Source organism: Rhinolophus hipposideros (assembly GCF_964194185.1).
Source record: "Rhinolophus hipposideros genome assembly, chromosome: 7".
NCBI lineage: Eukaryota > Metazoa > Chordata > Mammalia > Chiroptera > Rhinolophidae > Rhinolophus > Rhinolophus hipposideros.
Genome location: NC_138053.1, coordinates 37,937,465 through 37,960,040, shown reverse-complemented (window position 1 = coordinate 37,960,040; position 22,576 = coordinate 37,937,465). Strand labels below are relative to the sequence as shown.

The following is a 22,576-nucleotide window of genomic DNA, read 5'->3' as shown; positions in this document are numbered from 1 at the left end:
TATATAATGCTTACGGTGTGCCAGATACTGTTGTAAATATTTTCCATATACAGAGGGTGCCAAAAAATGTATACATTTGAAGAAAGGAAAAAACTGTATTAAAATTACGCTGATGGTAACCACTTTGAGCACATCTTATAATTGCAGAGGTCAAATGTGACTTGTATTCATCTTCTGCTATCCGTATGTATTTAGTATTACAATTTTAACACAGCTTTTTTCCTTTCTTAAAATAAGTATACTTTTTTTTGGGGGCACCCTCTATATTTACATTCATCCTCTAAACTCTGTGAGGAAAGCACCAATATTAGCATTTACCTTTAAGGCATGAAGAGGTTAAATGAAATGCTTACAGTAACAAAACCAATAAGTAGCTTTTCAAATGCACTCTACTGGTATCAAACTGTAACAGGTACCAGAATGACCTGGACAGTGGCGAAGACACAGATGGCCAGGCCACCCCCTAAGTTTCTGATTCAGTGAGTCTGGGTGGAGCCTGATGAGCATTTAGATGTGTAACGGGTTCCAGGTGCCGCTGCTGCTGCTGCTGCTGATTTGGAAGTCACATTCTGAGAACGACTATGCTATCGCCTCTCTAGTGTTCCTTTGTACTCCCATCTAGCTATCCTGTTCTCCATTTGTAAGGCTTTGCCTCAGTATAAACTCTCATTGAAATTCACACTTGGATTCTTGGGGTAAAATGTGCGTCTGGGTGGTTTCCTTACATCCTTCTTCCTATTCAGGCAACCTTATCCATCACTGGACAAAATCTATTTCTCAAACACTTCTCTCAAGTTACCTTTCTTGCTCAAAAACTTTAATAACAATCATGTATGATTTAAACATCAAAGACTGGTTTTCAAGACTTTTTGTAATCTATCCTTACACTAGGTATCACATCATTCAATCAGTCGTCCATTTGTTTGACACCTTCGTAGCTGTCTTCCCAGTACTACTTTCCCCTTTCTAGTAATAAGCTGATCCCTTGGCCAATCAGACTTTCTGAACAGAAGCTGTTAGGATACGAGCAGGAAGCTGCCAGGGGCCAGGTACCCTGTTTGAGTGTAGAAACTGGACTGAGAATGAAGTCATCACATTAGGGAGAAACCAAGACAACAGACAATGAAATACAGCTTAAAAGCTACACGCAAGTTGCTCAAGTCTCCAGAAACCCTGTCCTTCCAGAGGTTTAATTGTTTAGCTCTTTCTTCTACTGTGTGAACTACCACATTCTTCTTTAATAAATGCCCCTCCCTTTTTCACATAAGAGGCAGAGATGAGAAATGGAAGAATAAAGATGTCACTTGCAAGCTCTGAATCCTGGCTAATGCCCCTCATCAATAATACATAGACCAGCTCCTACCTGCCAGCCCCAGTTCTCTTCACTGTCTCCAATAGTAATCTCTACTGCTTGTACTGTCTGAACTGCAAGGGAAGCTTTTTTACCCTTTCCTTCTGCCTACGCAGGCCTACTTACTCATCCTTCAAGGCCAAACTCAAGTCTAAATCCTTCACTGAAGTTTTTCTAGCTTTCTCTTCTTTGCACTAAATCCCTTTTCTGGAATTCCTAATGTACTTTAAAGTCTTACACAAATTACTCGATAATTAATTTAATATGGTATATACTTTTTTCCTTTCATATCGCTTTGTGGGTTGGTCTTTTTCAGTCCTAGATTTGAAGGCACTTGAAGCCACTAAATTGATTTCAAACTTCAGAAAAAATTGCTTGGAGGAAAGTAGTTTTTCTCGAAAGAAATACAATTAGTCCCTCCAGGGTAGGAGGGAGGAGGACTGAGCTACATGATAAGGCTTCTTGATGAATGAGATGGGACACACCAGAAGGTCTGAGAAATAAGGCCCAAGTTTTCTTTCTGTTGTGCCTTATCAATGAACTCTCCGTTCTGTATACATCCCCTACTTTGCATTATAGGAAAACACCAGAAAAGGAACAGTTTGTCATCTCTTCCTGCTTTCTGCTACGCTAGATTCAGCCTATCCTGCAACCAACACATACATGTCATCTTGATCACGCTGGACACAAGTGAAAACACACCCCCTCCCTCCTGGAATTACTTTCTTAGAACTCTGCAACTGCTTATTGGCATAACTCCCAGCAGCTTTTTATACATTCATATTTTACTTCCCAATCTAGATGGGAAGTAAGGGTCTTACGCTTTTTGGAATTCCCCATGAATCTTGACACAACACTTTTTTAAATAGTAGGGGCTCAATTAATAAGTTGATTAGTTGGCGACTACATTATATCTCCAGATACTGATTTATTTCAAGAAAAATGATTCAATTAAAAAATATACATATATTCATTGAACTCCTGTCGTGTGTTGGGCAGTGGATTGGGTGCTGGGGAAAATAAATAATACTTGCCCTTGAGGTACGTAGAGTCCATATGGGAAGACAGACCCCTAATTAGATATTTTAATAGAATATGCTAAGAGCGTTGAGAAAGGCAGATGGAGATACTGTGGGAGCATGGATTAGGGGCTCTAGCTCAGAGAAAACTTCCTGGAAGAAATGACACATGAGCTGTCATAAAGGATCAATGGGAATTAGGCAAAGAAAGGGAGGAAGAGAGTATGCAGGTAGGAGACAGTACAGCATAAACAGGGGTTTCTGTCAGCTCAGTGTGACTAGAGAGTGAAAAATATGAGGTGGGAGAGCCATGAGACGAGGCTGAAGAAGGCAGGTGCTAGGTGAAGGAAGCCTTCGTTTCTAAAACGAAGTAAGCCAGGGCTTTCTGCTGACAGTGATGAGGAGTCACTGAAGAGCTTTAAACAGGGCAATGGTGTGTGTTTGGCAGATTCTTTAGAGGCAAGTACGAACAAGGGCAAGGAATCCAATTTTAGAACACAACTATTTTAACAGTCCAAATGAGAGGTAATAATGACCTAAATCGCACCTTGAAAGCAGGAATGGAGAGGAGGAGATAGACTTGGAAATGTTTAGGTGGTGAGGCAAAATAAAGAATTCTGGTGATCCTTTTGATGGTGAGGAGGGGGAGGGGGCAAAGAGGGAGAATGAGTTAGAGTTTCTGCTTGAGAGATTATTAGTGGCATTAACTTGTACTAGAGTAGAGGAGCAGGGATCAAGGGAATAATGAGTTCTGGTTTATCCATGCTGCATTTGAAATCCCTGTGGAACATCCAAGGGACCAAATGAGCCGTCATTTAGCTCTAGAAGCATGAAGCTCCGGGGTGGGATCAGGGCTGGAGCTAAATCAGGAAGTCATTCATACACAGTGAGGGTCAGAGTCATGAGGATACACAAAGAAGATCTCCAGATACAGCTATTATTTTCATTTACTCTTACTTTGTGACTATTGTTCAAATTGAAAAAAAAAGTGAATACACCAATTTTCAGGACATTATAGGAAGCATTTTTTTTTGATTCCTAGAAAGTTTTGCTGTCTTTCTTTTTTTTTCAATTCCAGTTGACATTCAATATTATTTTATATTAGTTTCAGGTGTACGGCATAGTGGTCAAACATTTGTATAACTTATGAAATAATCCCTCACTGGTCCAGTACTCACCTGGCACTACAGTTATTACAATATTATTGACTATATTCTCCATGCTGTATTTTACATCCCTGTAACTATTTTGTAACTGCCAATTTGTACACCTTAATCCCTTAACCTTTTTCACCCTGCCCTCCAACCCCCTCCCATCTGGTAACCATCAGTTTGTTCTCTATATCTATGAGTCTGTTTCTGTTTTGTTTCTTCATTTCTTTAGATTCCACAGATAAGTGAGATATTATATGAAGCATTTTAAAGATAAAATGAAATATTCAATGAGAATTTGATTTAAAAATAACAAATATGCAATCCTTTGTCATATAGTGATGTGTAGGAACACCACATTAGTATATGATGGCAAGTCACCTTGTCAGTTTAACATTATATATGTATATGTATATATGTATACATGTATGTTTTAAATAATGATATAATCAAGTGCTTAGTTTGTGCCACACTATGTCTAATATCTATATTAATACTTACACACTATGAGGTAGGTCTTATTATCATTTCATCTTATAGATTAAACGACTGCCACTCCTGGAAGGCAAGCAACCTACCAAAGACCACATAACTGCCAAGTGGCAAAGCTGGAATGCAAAGCCAAGTTTGTCTGGCTCCAAAGCTCTTAATAACTACAAGGCACTGAGCATTAACTTCCTCTCCTTCACTCCATCCCTTCGTCCAGGCCTTGTATTTTTTTGTTTTTTTGTTTTTTTGTTTTTCAGCAATGAGAGGATATCTGACAAGAAAGCAATAGCCTTGATAGTCCTGAAGGAGGCAGGCGAATACAAGCATTTTAATACTTAAAAAAAATAATAATTGATGTCTAAATGAAAACACGCATCAATCCAGATATTCATGCTTATGAATATTTGTATTTAAAACCCAGTGAGTATATTGGTCTTCGAGGGCAATCTGAGTTCACATATCAAATTTTAAATTAATGTAACTTTGGCCCAGGAATATCACTTGTGGCAAAGATACTCTCACACAAGTGTTCAAAGAAAAGAAACTGTGAAAATCCTAACGTCTATCAATAAGAGTTAGTTAATTAAATAATTAATGATATAATCATACAGCACAATATCTTGCAGTCTGTAAAAAGAGTAATGCAGGTCATTTTGTACATATTGATACAAAAGAGGTCCGTGATATAGTAACTTTTGGACAATTGCAGAGGAATTAGAAAGTAGCTATATAGTACATGCACATACATAAGTGTGGAAGGGTACATGCCAAACCATTAACAAGTTTTAATTTAGGATTAAGGGTAGACTGAATGAAAGAGACCTAACAATTTTTATATTATACACTTATTATAAAATAGGTACACACACACACACACACACGCGTGTGTGTGTGTGTGTGTGTGTGTATTTCTGTAACAGTAGGCATGTATTGCTTTTGGGAAGAAACAAGTTAAGATTTTTCTAAATCCAGTGAGTGAACAATCTGATAAGATCAATTTAAATTTAGCCATATGCAAATAAATTATGCTACTACATCTATATTATAGAATGTCATGGCACTGCCGAAAAGAATGTCATACCAGATTGCGCTGACATGGGAGGAGGTCATGAAATATTAATGAAAAAAGCACACTGCAGAACAATATGTCTAGTTTGATCTCATTTTTAAAAATACAGATTTATATATTAATTCTTATATGTGCATTAAAAATTCTAGACTAGTCAACAAAGTATAAATAAGAGTGGTGATCCCAGGGATTGGGAATGGAGGGAAGGACATGTGAGGGCTTTACTTTCTCCTTAATATATATACTTGATGTGTTAATTTTATAATGAAATTTATTACTCTGATAATTTTATAAGTAGTGAAATCACTCCTAACAAAATGCAGTTGTAGCAGTGGATCACTTTATTTTCATTTTATTTCAGATCTTAAATATTTAACATAAAAATCTACCAATGTGCCCTAGAAAAACTTTCAGATTCATAAAGTTTATGAAATATATGATTTAGCGTAACTTCACATGTCTAATTGTGCACTAAGGAAACTACAAAAAGTAAAAATACTTTAATATATTTTTTAAATCTCAGTATTTCTCTTTCTTCCCATCCCCAATGTAAATCTGGCCCTCTTTGCATAATCTCCTAAATGACGAATGAGTTTCCCACACCATTTTCATGAACAATCTAAACATTCTCAATTTTATCATTTCTTTCCCCTTGTTAATACGAGGAAACATATTCAAGGCTTTCATAAAGCTTGCATTTTCACAAATTTATATTATTTCCGGAACAAACAAAAGCAAACCAGGGCTCCAGAAATGCTCCTTGTGTTCATATTGGAAGTGGAGCCACCTCCCATTTCGTGACCATAGAACTTAGTTTTCTTCTTTAACTGGGAAGGCCCCTTGTGTGACCCCCTTGCCCTGCAAATCAGGATGCATGCCCTCACCTTAAGGTCCTTTACAGGAATGTCTCACCTCTGCTCTAGCTCTTCCCAAGGCACTCACACTCCACTCCCTGAGGGTCTGATTCCTGTTTCTAAGCTCTTGCTCTTGAGCCTTAAGCATTCCTCTTTCCCTTCTTGGTTGTCTTTAAAGAAACTCAATTAAGAATGTCTGATTTCTCCTATGGGTTCAGAAGGAAATTCCTGCTACTTGAGAAGCAAATATGGGTATCTTCCTAATGAGGAAGACTCCACACTGCTTTCTCCTACCTTTGGCATCTTCCAGGGAGCTAGACGTGTCAGAGCCACACTTCTCACCATTAATCCAAAGTGGCGGGGCCCTGTGAGGGCAGCTGTGGGAGATGCCTAAGATTCCAGGCTGTGTCAAAGGACTACGACAATAAACTTGTACCTAAAATTCAAAGGAACCTAAGGGAGAAAGAGCTCACTTAGCTCAGTTTGCAAATTGCTCTAACTTTAATAACTGATATAAAGAGAATATTATCAGACCCTTAAGATATCTTGAAAAAAACATTTATTGATAAGATCATATTTCTCCAAGGTATTTGGTTACAAATAACAGAAAAGAAGTAAGTTTGGGCAATAAATGGGAATTTCACATAAGGCTAAGGGTTGTCCTATGGTCCTTGCCTCAAATGAGTAGAGGGACATGGATAATAAACTGGAGGGAAAGTTATCCAGTCCCTCTCTTTAATCATCCTCTGAGTTTGCTTTTATGCATGCACACCAAGTAAAAGGATTGGAAACATGCCATTTACAGTTGTTTGGAGAGCCAAGATTTCCAGTTTGCCAAACTGAGACTTATAGGCTTGGAATTTACTTGGAAGCTGCACGGCTAGATGTGATCTATTGGGGAAGCAGCTGTATGTATTCCTTTGTTTTTATCACAAAGTAGCATGAGTGATTCCAAAGTGATATTAGATGAACAATCTTATTTTTATGAGTGATTAAAGACGAAGACCAGATTTTATCTTAGTGTGTAAATTCTAACTATTGAAAATAAAAAAGCACAAATCTGTTCTTTCTCTGAGAAATCACAAATCTATATTAACAGAGGCTGCCTTTTTAGAATTATCTATTACAAATCAAAGTTAACTTTTAAAAATATGTCCACGTGATATTAAAAAGTTAATCTCAATACTCAACCCTTTATTTCATGGAGATACCAACTAAAATATCCTAAAAGCCTATTTTCCATATCAAATCTAAGTTATGGCATAATAATTAAACATGCAATATGTCTGTTCCACCACATTACCAATAAAGATTAGATGCCTCAAAATGAAAACACAGATAACTAAGCAATTTTTATCTTATGACTATGAAGGCTACTTACATGCAAATTCTTTTAAAATTAGTGTAAATAGGGCTACATTTATCTTTTTTCAAAGACATATCTTAAATAATAAACACAAAAATAAAAACTATGACTAGAGACCTCAAGATCTGAAAGGAAAAGTTCTAATTAAAAATAAGCATACTACATGTAAATAATCATGCATAAGATAAATTCTAAAATAATTTAGCAGAAACTTCAAGTTTTATTACAAGTTAAGATTTTAATACAGAAACTTTGTTATGGTATTGAGTAACCTCATGACATTTAATACCGTGTTTCCCTGAAAATAAGACCAAGCCGGACAGTCAGCTCTAATGCGTCTTTTGGAGCAAAAATTAATATAAGACCTGGTCTTCTTTTACTATAATGTATAGTCGTATATATTAAAATATATTAGATATCTTGTATAGTATTAGAATATATGTAATATATATTAGATATGTTATATATTAGAATATATTACATTCTTATATAATACAATATAAGATCAGGTCTTATATAATAGAATATTATAATTTTTGTCCAAAAGACGCATTAGAGATGATTGTCCAGCTAGGTCTTATTTTCGGAGAAACAGGGTATTACTTTGAGGGGTTTGAAAAATACAATTAGTTATCAGCAATCAATTTGTTGACTTTATTGTCCCCAAATAGCATTTGCTGCCCATGGGAAAACACTGCTTATGCTCTACTATCGCACACTTCATAACCTGCTAATTAGCACTTAATTTTCCCTTTGCTTAGGGAATAATGATTATTGCCTTCACCTAATACAACAAAGAGATACCTTTAACAATCAATTTTTTTTTTAATTAGCTAATGATCCGTAGTCAACACCCATCACCCCAAGAGTGCCTTACAAACTCGGCCAGGACATGACAACCACTACAATTTTTCAAGTTCTGCTAGAGATAGTTCATTTTAATGCTAACACACATGCAAGATAGTCATTTTGATTATTTTAGAAACTATGAAACTTGAACATTTTGACCTTCGGTATGACAATTTCAATCATAAGTTTTAAACTTGCATATTAAAAGATTAGTGTATGATTTAAAATATTTAACATGAGATGGCAAAAGATATATTAATTTCCATCAAGTAGATATTAAAGAAGCAACGAACCAACAATGGAGGCTAAAGTCTTTCATTTTTATATTCTTAAATTTATAGGAAGATATTTGGTAACATGACCATTTTTCTCGGTAAACAAAATAACTACAAAAAGTGAAAGCTGACTTTTAAATTTTGTCTATGGTTTTCAATGGCAGATTCTAATCTAGAGACACACCTTTCTATTAAAATACATTTTTCTTTATATTTATAGATCAGAGCACGTAATAGTGTTAAATATTATTTCATTTTTGCTGAATCATGTAAATGTCATAATGGAATGGATTAATAAGGTAGGTTCTCTATTTTAGGATAGAATGTACACTTGCAAAAGGCAACTTCTCTAGTTTCTAAGCCTGAAAACATGCTGTACTCCATTCAAATAAATGTGTTCGAAGTACAAATTTATGAAACCTGGATTATGATTCAGATGATATAAAAGCACCCAAATCTATATACTCTAAGTTACAACGATGAACTTACAATGTACATATAACCTGTGGTTGTATGTATATTATCATGAATTAATATCATACACAGTGATAGAATGCCAAATTAATGAATAGCATGCACAATCAAGAAGATTAAGCCAAACCACTTTCTTGTCTTAAGAGGAGGAGTAAGAAAGATATTACCTACATTTCCAAATTCTTATCTCTAAATAAATATATTTAATAAAAGATATGACAAACTATCAAAAACTGTTGGTCAAAATAATTTAGGTAAGTGCAACAGCAAAACAAGTATCAAGAAAATGGAGAAATTCATATCAAACACTTAGAGGTATAAAATAAAAAAAATTAAAAATTAAAAAAAAGAGAGGAGAACGTAAATCTTAACTAAGTGACCCAAATTTTATTTGTGGTTGACAGTAATCCAATGAAAGATTCAAAGAAGTCAGACGTTCAGAAAAATTAATAGAAAAGCCCAAGATTTAATGCTTATTATATAAGTTAAAAACAGAAGAAAACAAAATTAGGTTTGGGTTAAATGAGATATGAAGTAGTTTAATAAAGTGAAAACAAGGCAGCTTAGCAATTGTGTACAGAGAAATTTTAAGGAGTGAATTTTCAAAGTAGTACATGGGGAGATGCATGCATAAATCCCATTAGCAATAATGTGATCCTCTGATCCTGGAGATATTCACTGTTAAGTGATGCCATAACTACTGTAACAATCCTGCATTTATGACAGTGTTCATCTGCTCAGCTCCCTGAAGGCAGTGAACTTAAAAGTAGTGTTATTCTTTCTTCTGCATTTACTAATGATATAGTTTGTTTTATAAGCACTAGTCACAAGATAGAGCCTTTTTTATGTCTCACTGTGGTGTGTAATTTTTTTTTAATAACTGTATGTTTAAAATAATTAGTACGGCTGAATATAATCACTAACATCCTAAAACTGCAAAAGGAAACTTAATATTTCTGCATAGCAGCTGTAATATACAATATTGCACAGAACTAAATTATTATAAACAGTGCCAGCAGTTTTCTACACACAGTACTTAAGATAATTATAAAAAATCATCTTCATTACTGCTTGCTAGCATTTTTTTTTAACAGTTTAATTTGGATAGGTTACAAAATACATTCAAATCACACAGATATAATTACTGTAAACCTAAGAAGCTATAAAATGTTCCCGACCAAATCCCTTTGACCCTGTTAATGTCTGTTCCTTGTTAATCTAAGGCAAACATTGTTTGTGGTGTGCATTTGTTATAGAATATAAAAAAAAGGAGGGGGGTGGTAAGGAAATCCCTTAACAGTTGTTATTGATTCCACCATTTACTGACTGCGAGTTAAGTGCTGTTTACAAAACAGAACAGATGCAGATGCTGACAAAAAGGTAAACAATTGTTGCATGGCTTCCTGCCAGATTCTGAACCGATATATTAAACTCCAAGTGAAGCACATTTCCCCTATGGATTGCACTTATTGCCACTTCATTTCCTATGTGCTCTGTCTCTCTATTGCCATGCCTGGCACTAAGCTATTTCCAGTTCTTTGCTGACCCCTGAGGCCTGGTGCTCCCACACACAGCCATTAGAGAAGGGAATTGCATGTGTCTGACACGGCCTGAAACCAATTATTTGATATTTTCTTCAGAATGATGCCCAACTCTGTTGGGAATGAGCAATCATGAAATAATTTACCTCCTGATTTAATTTTTTCCTGCACAAATTAGTTGTAGACTGAGCTGGCTATACACAGATGCCTGTGACATAGCTCTGTCTTATCAAGATGATGCTTGAAATGAAGCAGGGGGCTCAGAATTGAATAGGTTGGGGAATCCTGCTTCAAAGGCATTGACAAGTTTATCAGATAAACTGATCACATGTACTCTCTGCTGATTGAAAATGACAGAGCCTTAAAGAACTATCAGGATAGCAGAGAAAACCATAAGGATGCAAACCTTATCAGGGTATTTAATGTTTTTAAACATCTGTCTGATTTCTAGTTTCCTTTCTGTGTCCCAGAAACCTTGGCACATGATCAAAATTTAACGAGAAATAAAAAACAAACTCACATTGGTTAGTAACTGAGTGACCTCACCAAATTTAGTGTTTGGTAGTTGTTTTTAGATATAGTTATAAATGTCAAGAAAGTATGTATACTTTGCAACTCAAATACCTCTAACTGCTTTATATTTTGTTGTCGTATGTCACAGAAATAAGGCAAAGCACAAGATTAGCACTTATCTATAAACATAGAAAGCTTATATAAATTAGCATATGTTTAATCCAAATAATGAGACAACACAAGTCTCTTTAGAGGGACTCACTGAACATAAAGCTACAATCAAATATATGCAGTAATATCTTGTCTATAAAGTCAAGCAAGGATTTTTCTCATTTTCACATCCTGATTCCACATTAGATCTTCGCTATTAAATCTTAAAGGGCTGTGATTGCTGCATCTTCCTATTTCCCTTCAGGGTCCAGGCTTCACTAACTAGACCCATGTACCAATAACCATGAACCTTACAGCTTTTGTAACCATGATTAAGAAAAACAATAAGAAAAATGTCCATTAAAACTACACCCTCTTCAAATAGCTGAAGGATCACGGTTTTATTGTGCTACAAAAAAGAACATTAAAAATTATGATTATAATTTATTTCAGTACGGTTTAGAAAAAATATATAGGAAGGCACTATAAAACAATTTTATAATTTAACTTTCTCTGACAATTATCATCATAAGATTTGGAGGCAATTTCTCTTCTTTTCAGGATAAGTTATTTCTCAAACCTCGGTGTCTACTCCAGTAGTTATTATAATAATTAGCACTGTTATTTTTTGCTAATAGAAATGTTAATACTGAATTTTAAACTTAAAGTAATTTCTACCTTGGAGGACAAACAATGCCAGTTGTTCTAAAATCAGCTCAGTTTATCATGTTACAGACATCTAAAATATAAAAAAATTCAAATTATTTAGTCTTTTATAAAATCGTTATTAGATTCTCATCTCTCACTAGCATTTACCTGATAACAGTACTGCCTATTGTTCTTTCATGGGAGAGATTAACATAGTAACAGGGTAAACTACACTTATTTAAATAATAGAGAAGGGTTTTATATGTTTACTCAAAGTTGAAAAATTTCAAAAATAGACACTGGTAAGTTTTCCTTTAGATTAAGGCAATATACTGTACATCACTTTAAATAATTTTTCATTTCCTTACATGTGCAATTTTAGATCTCCATTCAGATAGCTCAACCATCAAAGTTCTTACAAATGTTTTGGTAAGACTAGAAGCAAATTAAAAAAATACATAAACACAAAGAATAAAAATTCAACTTTAAGAATGACAAAGGAAAAAGTATTTCTGACTGGAAATCCATTATTTTACCCTAAGCTGAGGATTATTTTCATTTCCATGTGTGGGCGATTGATTGGTGTAACTCTCAAAGCCACCAGCAGTTTCTCCTGTATAAATCCCTGTGCAGAGATCAGTTCATACTTAGAAAATGCTGCTTCAGATAAAGAATCTGAACAGTCCAAAGTGTTAAAGACAGATTTCTCCTAAGTTCAAAATAATAGGTGGAGCTGTTAAATGGCAACTAGTTTGAGGCAGAAGATAATGTTTTATACCAAATATCTGACTTCACAGATATGACACTGATGGTCAAAAATATTCATACTTATATATAAGTAATGACAATGAAAAAGTTATATCATAATGGACATTTTCCAAGTTGATTTTCATAATAAAGAAAGTTGCAGTGCAGAATCAACCATTAAAATTCTCAGACTCCAGTTAAAAAGATTCCATTTTTGAAGGAATCTTATCAGTGTTTGTTTGCTTATTAAACTTTTTTCTTGAACACTTATGAAAAAAATATATTGGGTACTAATAACTGATTAATAGTATAATAACCAGAAATCATTTATTACATTTTCTGAGAACATGAGAAAAAATGTTAATTAAGCAATATTCAACATTATTAATAGTCCACTGGAAAATGACCAGGTGTTAAATGAGAATTTAGGGATTCATGACCTATAAATGCACAAACCTGTAAAAGTTTTCATATAAAACAACAGAACTAAGAATTCACACTTATTATTACATTCATAAATCAAGATATAGAATAACAAATAATTTTAACAATGGAAAGGAGAATTCAGAAAAGTTTCAGTAAGGTTCCATAGTGACTTAGCAACTCACTTTCTACACAAGATGAATTTCTGGCTTACAACAGCCCATGTATATTACTTGTCCACATTCTATGTTCAGTATAGAAGAGTTGCAAAGTAAATCCATTCACTTTCAGAATAATTTTATTCTAAGCCTTTCAATGAGTTTTTGCAATTTTTTCATTTCTTAATATATTACTTTTATTGTTAATTAGACAATTTCTTTTCCAAGTTAAAAAAAGATTTTAAAATCAGTATTTTAATCATTTGTTTTTTGTTTAGTTTTCAGTTTTAAAAAATGTTGAATGGTACATAAGGCATATAAATCTCAAACTGACCTATGTCTCCTCCTGTGAAATCAAACTGAGTCCTGTTTTTATCTACCATCCTTAGTATTTGAATGTCATAATTAGAGGATGTAGCAAGTGAAATATTCTCTTCACCCTTAGGAAGAACACACAGGTGTTCTAAGGAGGGAGGAAGTAGATAATTGAATGCAATTTAGCATTTTGCTAATTGTTGCTGCATGGAAGCAAACATATTGCTAAAATTAAATGCATCCACTTTCTTGCTTACGAAATATACTTTCCAACTTTGTTGCCCTACTGTCTTTAGAACAAAGATTCAGTAGGCTCGGAACATTTAATGGTGAATAACTGGGTCAGAAAAATAGAATCCAAGTAGCAGAAAATATGTTTTAGGTAAATAAAGGTATTCCTGCACATGTATAATACTACATATGGACCCAAACACATAACATAAACCCTCCTCTCATGCACATATACATTCAGTCATTTTTCTCATAGTTTTTAATCAAATAAATAATTTTCACAGATTATACAACCTTTCATAGGAAGAACTTAAAAACACCATCAATTTTTTAGGGAAAGAACATTCTAATGTCAGACTTTTACTTTCTTATGGGGCATTGAGGTACAGTGGAAAGATACTTCTATTCTTAGTTCTGTCTCAAACTTGATTTGTTAACCAGCCAAAATGCCTTTGTTTTTTACACCCATAAAACAAGAACTGGAATTGCTGCACTGCCTACTTTCAGAGCGGTAATACTGCAAACATACGTCAAATGGAAAAAAACAAAAATGTGGAAGTATCTTGCAAACATAATGGTGTTACTAATTAATTATAAAAAGGATCTCAAACCTGGCAATAATTGCTTCAACTATTTCAGTACTCAGTTACTTTCTGCTTAACTCTAACAAGTAAATCCATTCACTTTCAGAATAATTTTATTCTAAACTTTTCAATGATTTTTTTGCAATTATTTTCATTTCTTAATATATTACTAAAAGCTTAAATGTTGCTTACTGGCTACAGCAGCTTACTTGCATCTCTAGGAATAAAAATAAGAGTCTCTATCTAGATACTTTTTAATATTAAATAAAAAATTAACATTACTATTTTCCTTTTTATGTATTAATATGCAAAGCTTGAGGGTTTTTTTCTTTCCAAATCTTTCCCAAACAGAAAAATCCAGTGATGTAGTGTTGCACTCTATTACTGTCATAGTTCCTTCCAAAATTCAAGTTTGTTTAATTTTATATACAGATAAATTTATTTGTTTATTTGTTTGTTTGTTTGTTTCAGAAAGTCCAACACAAAAAATCTAGAAAGTCCTATTCCAGAAAGTCCAACACAAAAATCAAGGTCCGGGTCGAAAATGGGAATTACTCTTCAAATTATAAAATGATTCTATGTCTTACAAGTAAATTCATTTAGCAAAAGACTGAAAGTCACAGTAGTTTAGAGAATAGGCTTGGTCTCAATTCAGGAAGGATGTGACTCCCAGCCAAGATACTTCCTAGCAGTAAGACTTTGGGCAAGCTACTTCATTTGTCCAACCTCAGTTTCTGTATCTTGAAAATAGAGATAAAATCCAACTTCTCAGAGATGTTGCAAGAATCAAATGGTATACTACAACAAAAAGTGCTTAGCATGGTGCATGGCGAATAAAAAGCACTTCAAAAACAGTATCTATTATATAAATGCTTTGTGTATTTGTAAATAGATAATAAAAAAATGAAGATGATCAATGGGAAAATATCAATGAACATGAATGTTGAATTCCATGTTCTAAGGATCACCTTTTACAAAGTATATACGTTAAGTATTTCCAGCAAAATAAACCCTAAGCTATTTCTGCCTTATCAAAACTCAAGAATCAGAATGACCAGAAATGACTTTTAACACAGAAAACACTATCTTAAATGGCATAAAGAATTGTCCTGTCCTGCTTCCTCTATAAAGGATGAAATAAAAACAAACAGTTCTAACTTTTACCCTCACTCAGATGGCTCACCTTGTACACTTCTACTATGGAGGGATCGACAGTACAAAAAGGAATCTGACTGAATGGAGAACACCTACCTTCCTGGTTCAGAAAAAGGGAAGACAAGCCCCTTCTCTCTGCTGATGGCATGGTCATCCTAGCATACTCTAAGAGAAGCCTCAAGAAGGCACTGAGCATGCCATGTACCAGAACTGGCAGGACGTAAGGCTTTAGCATCAATTATGCTAAAACCCAAACCATCACTTTTCACTTTCTTTACATGCTGAAAACAAAACAAATTATTTACAAACATTTACCATGTATGACTATTTCATCATAGTATGGTTTGTGAAATTCTTATCAGCAGACTCTTAGGACAAGATCCATGCTGTACAGGCCTAATTCTGAGGCTTTCCTTTTGTGCTTGTACAGGGATTTGTATGGGTCCAGATACACTTTTTGAGAAAACGTACTGTCCATGCCTACCAGAAATGAGGCTGGTTCTTCCTTAGGCCAAAACATAAGTCGTTATTAAATCCCTGACTTGCCGGCTTTAAACACATGCCAGGAAAAGGCCTATGGATTTCTTTTCAATCAACAATACAGAATAATTGCATTTCCAGTTCTTGCCTGTGATCTTAATTTTCAATTATCTGATTAAAAATGCTCCTGCAAAAAATTAAAAATAAAAATAGAAACTAAAAAAGAAAACAAAACAAAACAAAAACACTTGGTTGTGTGATCAAAGGGGAAACCCAGAAATGAATTACTAGGAATAGCTTCAGATGTAAGCTGAAAGGAGAAACTCCACTTCCTGTTTTTGCTTAATCACCCACCTCCATCCTCACCCTCCCACTCTCATAAAATGCAACCACAGGAGGTGGGCAGTTTTGATATTATTATTTTCAAGTTTCACTTGGGGAAGAAAAATCACACAGATAAACATCTAAAGTAGGCTTTAGAAACTGCTACTGTGGCATACAAAGCCACATGCTTAGCCAGTTAATACATCTGTACTGTCAGTAGAGAAAATAAATGTGGCACTTTCCAGTGACAAATTGTAGGCATAAAATCCAGTTGTAGAATGATTTCAATGTCACTTACAAAGTCAGAAAAAGTTTAGAGTAAAAAGGACTTAGAAATTACCTACTCTATCCCTTTCACCTTATTATAAAAATTCAAAAAAGTTAAATGACTTATCTGAAGTTACAAAACAAGGAGGTGGAAGATTCTGGTCCAGAACCCTTGACTCCCCATCAAGTGCACTTTTCACTTTCTGCAACTAAAGTAATCGTAAACAAGCAATGCACCCAGTATTTCACTCAAATATAGCAATTATGATAAAATAGTGTGGGGTGCAAGAACTAATCAACAATTAGTATTTTCAACAATGGTACAGAAAAAGCCCTGGAACTATATTATCATTTTAAAATAATCGGTGCTAACTGAATAAAGATATAACTTTCATGAATTTTTCCCCCAATTACTGTTTTGTACTACTTGAAATTCCAGCTTCTATTAGTGACAAGCATAATTTTCATCAGCAATCTAAAGATCTTCTGTCTCAGGAGCACAACAGGGTGAAGAGATGTGGTGGTCCTTCTAGGAGGCTTGATCTCTCTCATACAAATGCTTCTCTTTGTATGCATTTTGCATGCTGGCCTCAGTATACTTCTTCACCTTTCCTTGAGATCATCACTCAGGTAGTCAGAGCTACTTGAGGAGTAGGAGAGAGAGAGAGTGACTTTTGAGGAGCCTACTTTCCAGTTGTGATCTGTGCCTCCCTAGTCAAGAATTCTACCTTTATTTTGGTTTGGGAGCTCTCTTTACCCTTAAAGATCTTTTCATCCCTAGAGGGATTCCATTTCCTCCCACCCCAATCTTCCTTAAACAAAAATAGCAAGGAGCTGTGAAAGGAAAGGGGCTTTAGAGGCCACTCAGTTTCAACCCTCCACCCACTGCAGATTTTTAGACCTTCCAAATATTCAAAGGCATGTATCATATTCTCTTAAGTCTTTCCCTTTCAAGCTAACAATACCCTCAAAAAAAAAAAAAGTCAGGATAAAATATACAGGGAACCATGAAACTTATCCTATGAGTGAAATCCCCTAATTACATCATTTCATATTAAAATACAGAGGATTTATTTAAGTGAAATTTACTACACATAAACAATACTCTCTTTTTCAAGCATTGAGAAATGTAATAGCAACCTTTCTTAAATCTAATTTTAAAAGTAAAAGTAATTTGATCACTTAATCACTCAAAATATAGACATAAAAGAATGTTATAAGAATGGCACATAAGTGATACCTGGACATATGCAAATATGGATATGACTTCCCAGATAATGACAGATCAGATTATAATCAAAGTCCTAAATGCAATTTATAGCCTTTTGAAAGCTGTTTATTTTGACTTTAAGGCCTTATAAACTAAATTAAAAAGAAAAAAAACAAAATATTATAGCAGACACCTTTAAAAATTTTTCCTCAACAATTATTAGAGAAGCTCATAAAAATACAGATCAGCAAGATCAGAGTTGCTGAGCAAGTTTTGGTTCTTAAATTATTCTTGAAACTTTGTAAAAAGGGTATCTATAAAAATAATATTGTTCTTAAGGATAGATCACCAAATCACAAGATTCTATAATATTTATACTAACATCATTTCATTATTTTCTTCAAATAATAAAATATACAAACTACACACTTTTAAATGTATTATAATATTAAAATAGCACATGCTTCCAAAGAAATAAAGCATTCAAAATCATACGAATATAAAGGAGAAAAACAGTTACCATCCAATGCCAAGATGTGTAACTGAAACCAAGGGATAAGCTTATATATAAATAAAATTAAGTCTCTATGGTCCTTTGTCACAGGACAATGGTTAGATAGACTGTCACCATATTTTAAATACACGTACAGGAGAGCCTGAATCAATACCCAGCTACATGGTTGCAGGTGAAACTCACTCTGGGGTGCCCAGGTGAACACCACCACCAGAAAACAGGCTGGTAAAATAATATAAAATAGCACAGAAACTGCCTCTAGTTAGTTTCTGAGTTAATAAGCACAAACAATCATGAGTCAGTTATGAATCATTGTCAATAAAAATGAAAAGCAAAAACACTGAATGGACTAGAACACAGAAATGTTAGAATCAAAAAAGAAAGTGTGAAAGTGCTTGTAAAATTATTTTTTATGCTAATTATCATAGTGCCTTAAACATTTTTTTGCCATGGAATTTAGTGGCATATCACGATAATATACCAAATAACTGCAAACAGAAAAATCCCCTTTCTGTGATTAACTGTGTAGCCTTGGAAAATATTTACCATTATGAGTCTTAGTTTTCTCATATTTAAAACATGAATAATATGAAGGGTTGTTCAGGAGATTAAATGAACTCACATGTAAAGCCTTAGACAAAATAATAAGCAGTAATTGTTATTTTTGATGCTCAAGTAATTATTCTCTCTCTATATATATATTATAAACATAAGTATAAACATACATATGTTTATACATCTGTATAGATAATTTACAGATTATTCAGGGAAGAACAACCAATTCTCAATTTACTAGAAAAATCAGAGGCAAATAAAGATTCGTTAGGTGCAAATTGTCTTAGCTCATTGAGAACATCATAGATACACACGTGAACAGACAGGACATTAGCACATTAGACTCACAAACTCTTTCAGAAAATTGAACAGGAGGAAACACTCCAAAACTCATTTAAGAGGCCAGCATTACCCGGATATCAGAGTCAGATAAGAAAACTACAGTAAAAGAAAATTACAGAACAATATCCCTCAAGAACACAGGTGCAGAAATTCTCAACAAAATATTAACAGACTGAATTCAACAACACATTAAAAGGATCATACAACATGATCAAGCCAGATTTATCCCTGGGATGCAAGGATGGTTCAACATACGAGTATGCAAGTCGATAAATGTGATACACCACATTAATAGAATGAAAGATAAAAATCATAGGATCAACTCTATAGATGCAGAAAAAGCATTTGACAAAATTCAACATACTTTCATGATAGAAACTCTCGACAAGATGAATATAAAAGAAATATACCTCAACATAATAAAGGCTATACATGCCAAAATATAGAAACAACCTAAGTGTCCATCTACAGATGAATGGGTAAAGATGTGCAAGACACACACTCACATACACACACACAGAGGAATATTATTCAACTACGAGAAGGAAATCCTGCTAATTGCAACAACATGGACGGAACTTGAAGGTATTACAGTAAGTGAAATAAGACAGACAGAGAAAGGCAAATACTGTATACTATCATTTATATGTGAAATTTAATAAAACTGAACTTGTAGAACCAGAGAGTATTATGGTGATTACCAGGGGAAAAGGAATGGGGAAAAAAGAAGAGATATTGATTAGAGGGTATAAACTTCCAGTTAGAAGATGAGTAAATTCTCAGAATCAAATGCACAGCATTGTGATTATAGTTAGCAATAATATGTTACATATGAGTACTTGAAAGTTGTTAAGAGAGCAAATCTTAAATGTTCTCACCACTAAGAAGTAACGCTAATTATATGATGTGACTGAGATAGTAGCTAATGCTACAGTGGTAATCATTTCCCAATCTTTAAGTATATTAAATTAACACACTGCATATCTTAAACTTACATAATGTTAGATGTTCATTATATCTCAGTGAAGTTGGAAACAAAAAGACTAGCATATATGCAAGGCCTGCTTAAGATATAGCAACAGATCACAAAATAGGAATTACAAGCAAAACCTTTCAAATTAGCATTATGTAGTCTCCACATAAGAAGAGTATGGAATAGTTTACAGAAAAGTAAAACAATGACTACACTAAAGTAGAGTCACCATACAGAGGATTCAGAGCAGTGTTTTTAATGGAATGAGCTATTTCCATCCTGTTCTTTCAGGCAGTAGAGCACTGTCACAGAGGAAGGATTCTGGAGTCAGACCTGAGTCTGAATTCTGGTTTCACTCTATAACCATGAATAAATTACTTAATACCTCTATGCCTTAGTTTCCTCACTGTACAATACAGATGATAATAATGGTACTTACCTTGTTGGGTGGATCAGATGAGATAATGAAGGATTAAATGAGATAATGCACATCAATGACTGACCCAATAAATGTTAGCTATTGTTACTTAAGGAATGCCTTTTTTACAGTTTCAGGCAAAATACAGAAGACTTGGTAAGCATAAGCTATAGACATACACTAAAGATAATATAACATACAACCCACTGAAGCCAATCTCGATTTTTTTCAAATAGGAATATAAATTATTGTAATTTTTATTAATAAATATAAATTATTACTTTTGCTCATCTTAACCAGTATTTCCTTAATAAATAAAATTTGGTCATTGGGTCAAATATTAGAAAATAATGTTGATCAATTGGAGTTACTGTGTTTCCCCGAAAATAAGACCTACTGGACAATCAGCTCTAATGCATCTTTTGGAGCAAAAATTAATATAACACCCAGTCTTATAATATAATATGATATAATATAATGTAATGTAATGTAATGTAATGTAATGTAATACAATACAATATAATACCAGGTCTTACATTAATTTTTGCTCCAGAAGACACATTAGACCTGATTGTCTGTCTAGGTCTTATATTCGGGGAAACACAGTAGTTTAGCAGTTTTCATACAGCGTCAGAAGCAATTACTCATTTAGTTTTCTTTCCCTTACCTTAAACTTGGTCTGCTAAATGACTTGCTTATGGTAGGTGCTCAATAGAGCTGAACTAAATTGATTTTCAGGTAGCCCCCTCAAACAGTACTGTTTGAAATTTCTTTTACAAGTGATATGCATTTAATTCTACACTTTCAAAAAAGAAAGGTCCAATAGCATAGTGATTGAGAATATGGTTCTTGGAGACTTAAAGACTGCTATATGAATCCTGACTCAAATTAATCTAAGCTTCCTTCTTTGTTTATGAAATTAGGATAATAAGTAATGTGATATACTTAGTATGGTGCCCGACATGTGAAACCCACTCATTTAACAAGTCATTTATACCAAAGTTCAGATAAAGGAGTTTGAGAAAGATCAGTAAACCTGGACTTGGGGAAAATGTTTCAAATCTTGGTGTTAAAGACACATGTAGTTTTCTCTCACGAATGGGAAAACACCTCAATATAAGTTCTAAAGACTCCATAGCGACTTACACATATTTTCAACCATATGGATCTTTTCTTCCGTAAACTATATTTAGCACATATAAAACTTTCATATTGAAAACACTTTATAAGTAAGAAATTTTTTAGAGGACATAAAAATTTGAGAAAATCAGTACACTCATGTAACGTATTTAAAATTTATGTATTAACAATTAAAACGAAAAATTGTTAGCTTTGAGCAAAATTTAGCTTTGAGCAAAATTATAATGTTCCTAAATTAACCTACTTTGTGTTCTGCCATAACCTAAAATTGGCTGATGCAGCTCTGTTCTGTGATGTGACACAGCTTCTGGAGGAAAATAAAATTTTTAAGAGAAAACATTACATTATTTGCAAATTCATATATCAGAGTAATTTGGTATTCTGGCATTTTATTAAGGAAGGTAAGTGAAAATATAGTGACCTATGGAAATTTTTATAAAGCAATCATAAATTCAAAGATAGCAATTTACCAAATAATTTTTAAACACTTAAAAAGTATAGTTTTATGAACCGATTTAGAAATATACCTCAAAGTTTCATGCAAAAACACGACTAATCATAAGTTTCAAAATAATTATACTTTTTTACCTTATTTTTTCTCCATTGGTGGGAAATTAAAATGATGATAGGAAATAGTTTACATCACAATAATTTCTTTCCTTTTTCTTTTTTCTTTTGAATAAAATTAGGGATTTTCAGATCATCTTTTATTTATATAAATTTATAGAAAAAATATTAAAGGAACTTTTAAAATCAGCTATAGTTAAAATGCTATGCTTCTATAACCAATTAGAATATAGAATTTTACAATTAGCATTTTATAATAGCTCTTTGGAATTGGCTGACTAAAACATTTTAATTTTAATCTTCCAATTTTAGTTAATGCAAATTTCAACAAATTTTCAACATTCTTTTTACTTAATAAATACTTCAGCTTTGGAAGATACAATGTGTTAAAATTATAATTTTCCATTTTATATATATAAATATA

The 22,576-nt window shown here is 33.5% G+C and overlaps 1 protein-coding gene across 1 annotated transcript in view; it reads right to left on the bottom strand.

The window, feature by feature from the left end:
- KIAA0825 overlaps positions 1-22,576 on the bottom strand; it is a 360,830-nt gene that overhangs the window by 281,137 nt on the left and 57,117 nt on the right. The window contains exon 6 of the mRNA XM_081054478.1: positions 21,830-21,892. Within this exon, the coding sequence (XP_080910604.1) occupies positions 21,830-21,892 (63 nt within the window). The remainder of the gene's footprint in view (positions 1-21,829; positions 21,893-22,576) is intronic.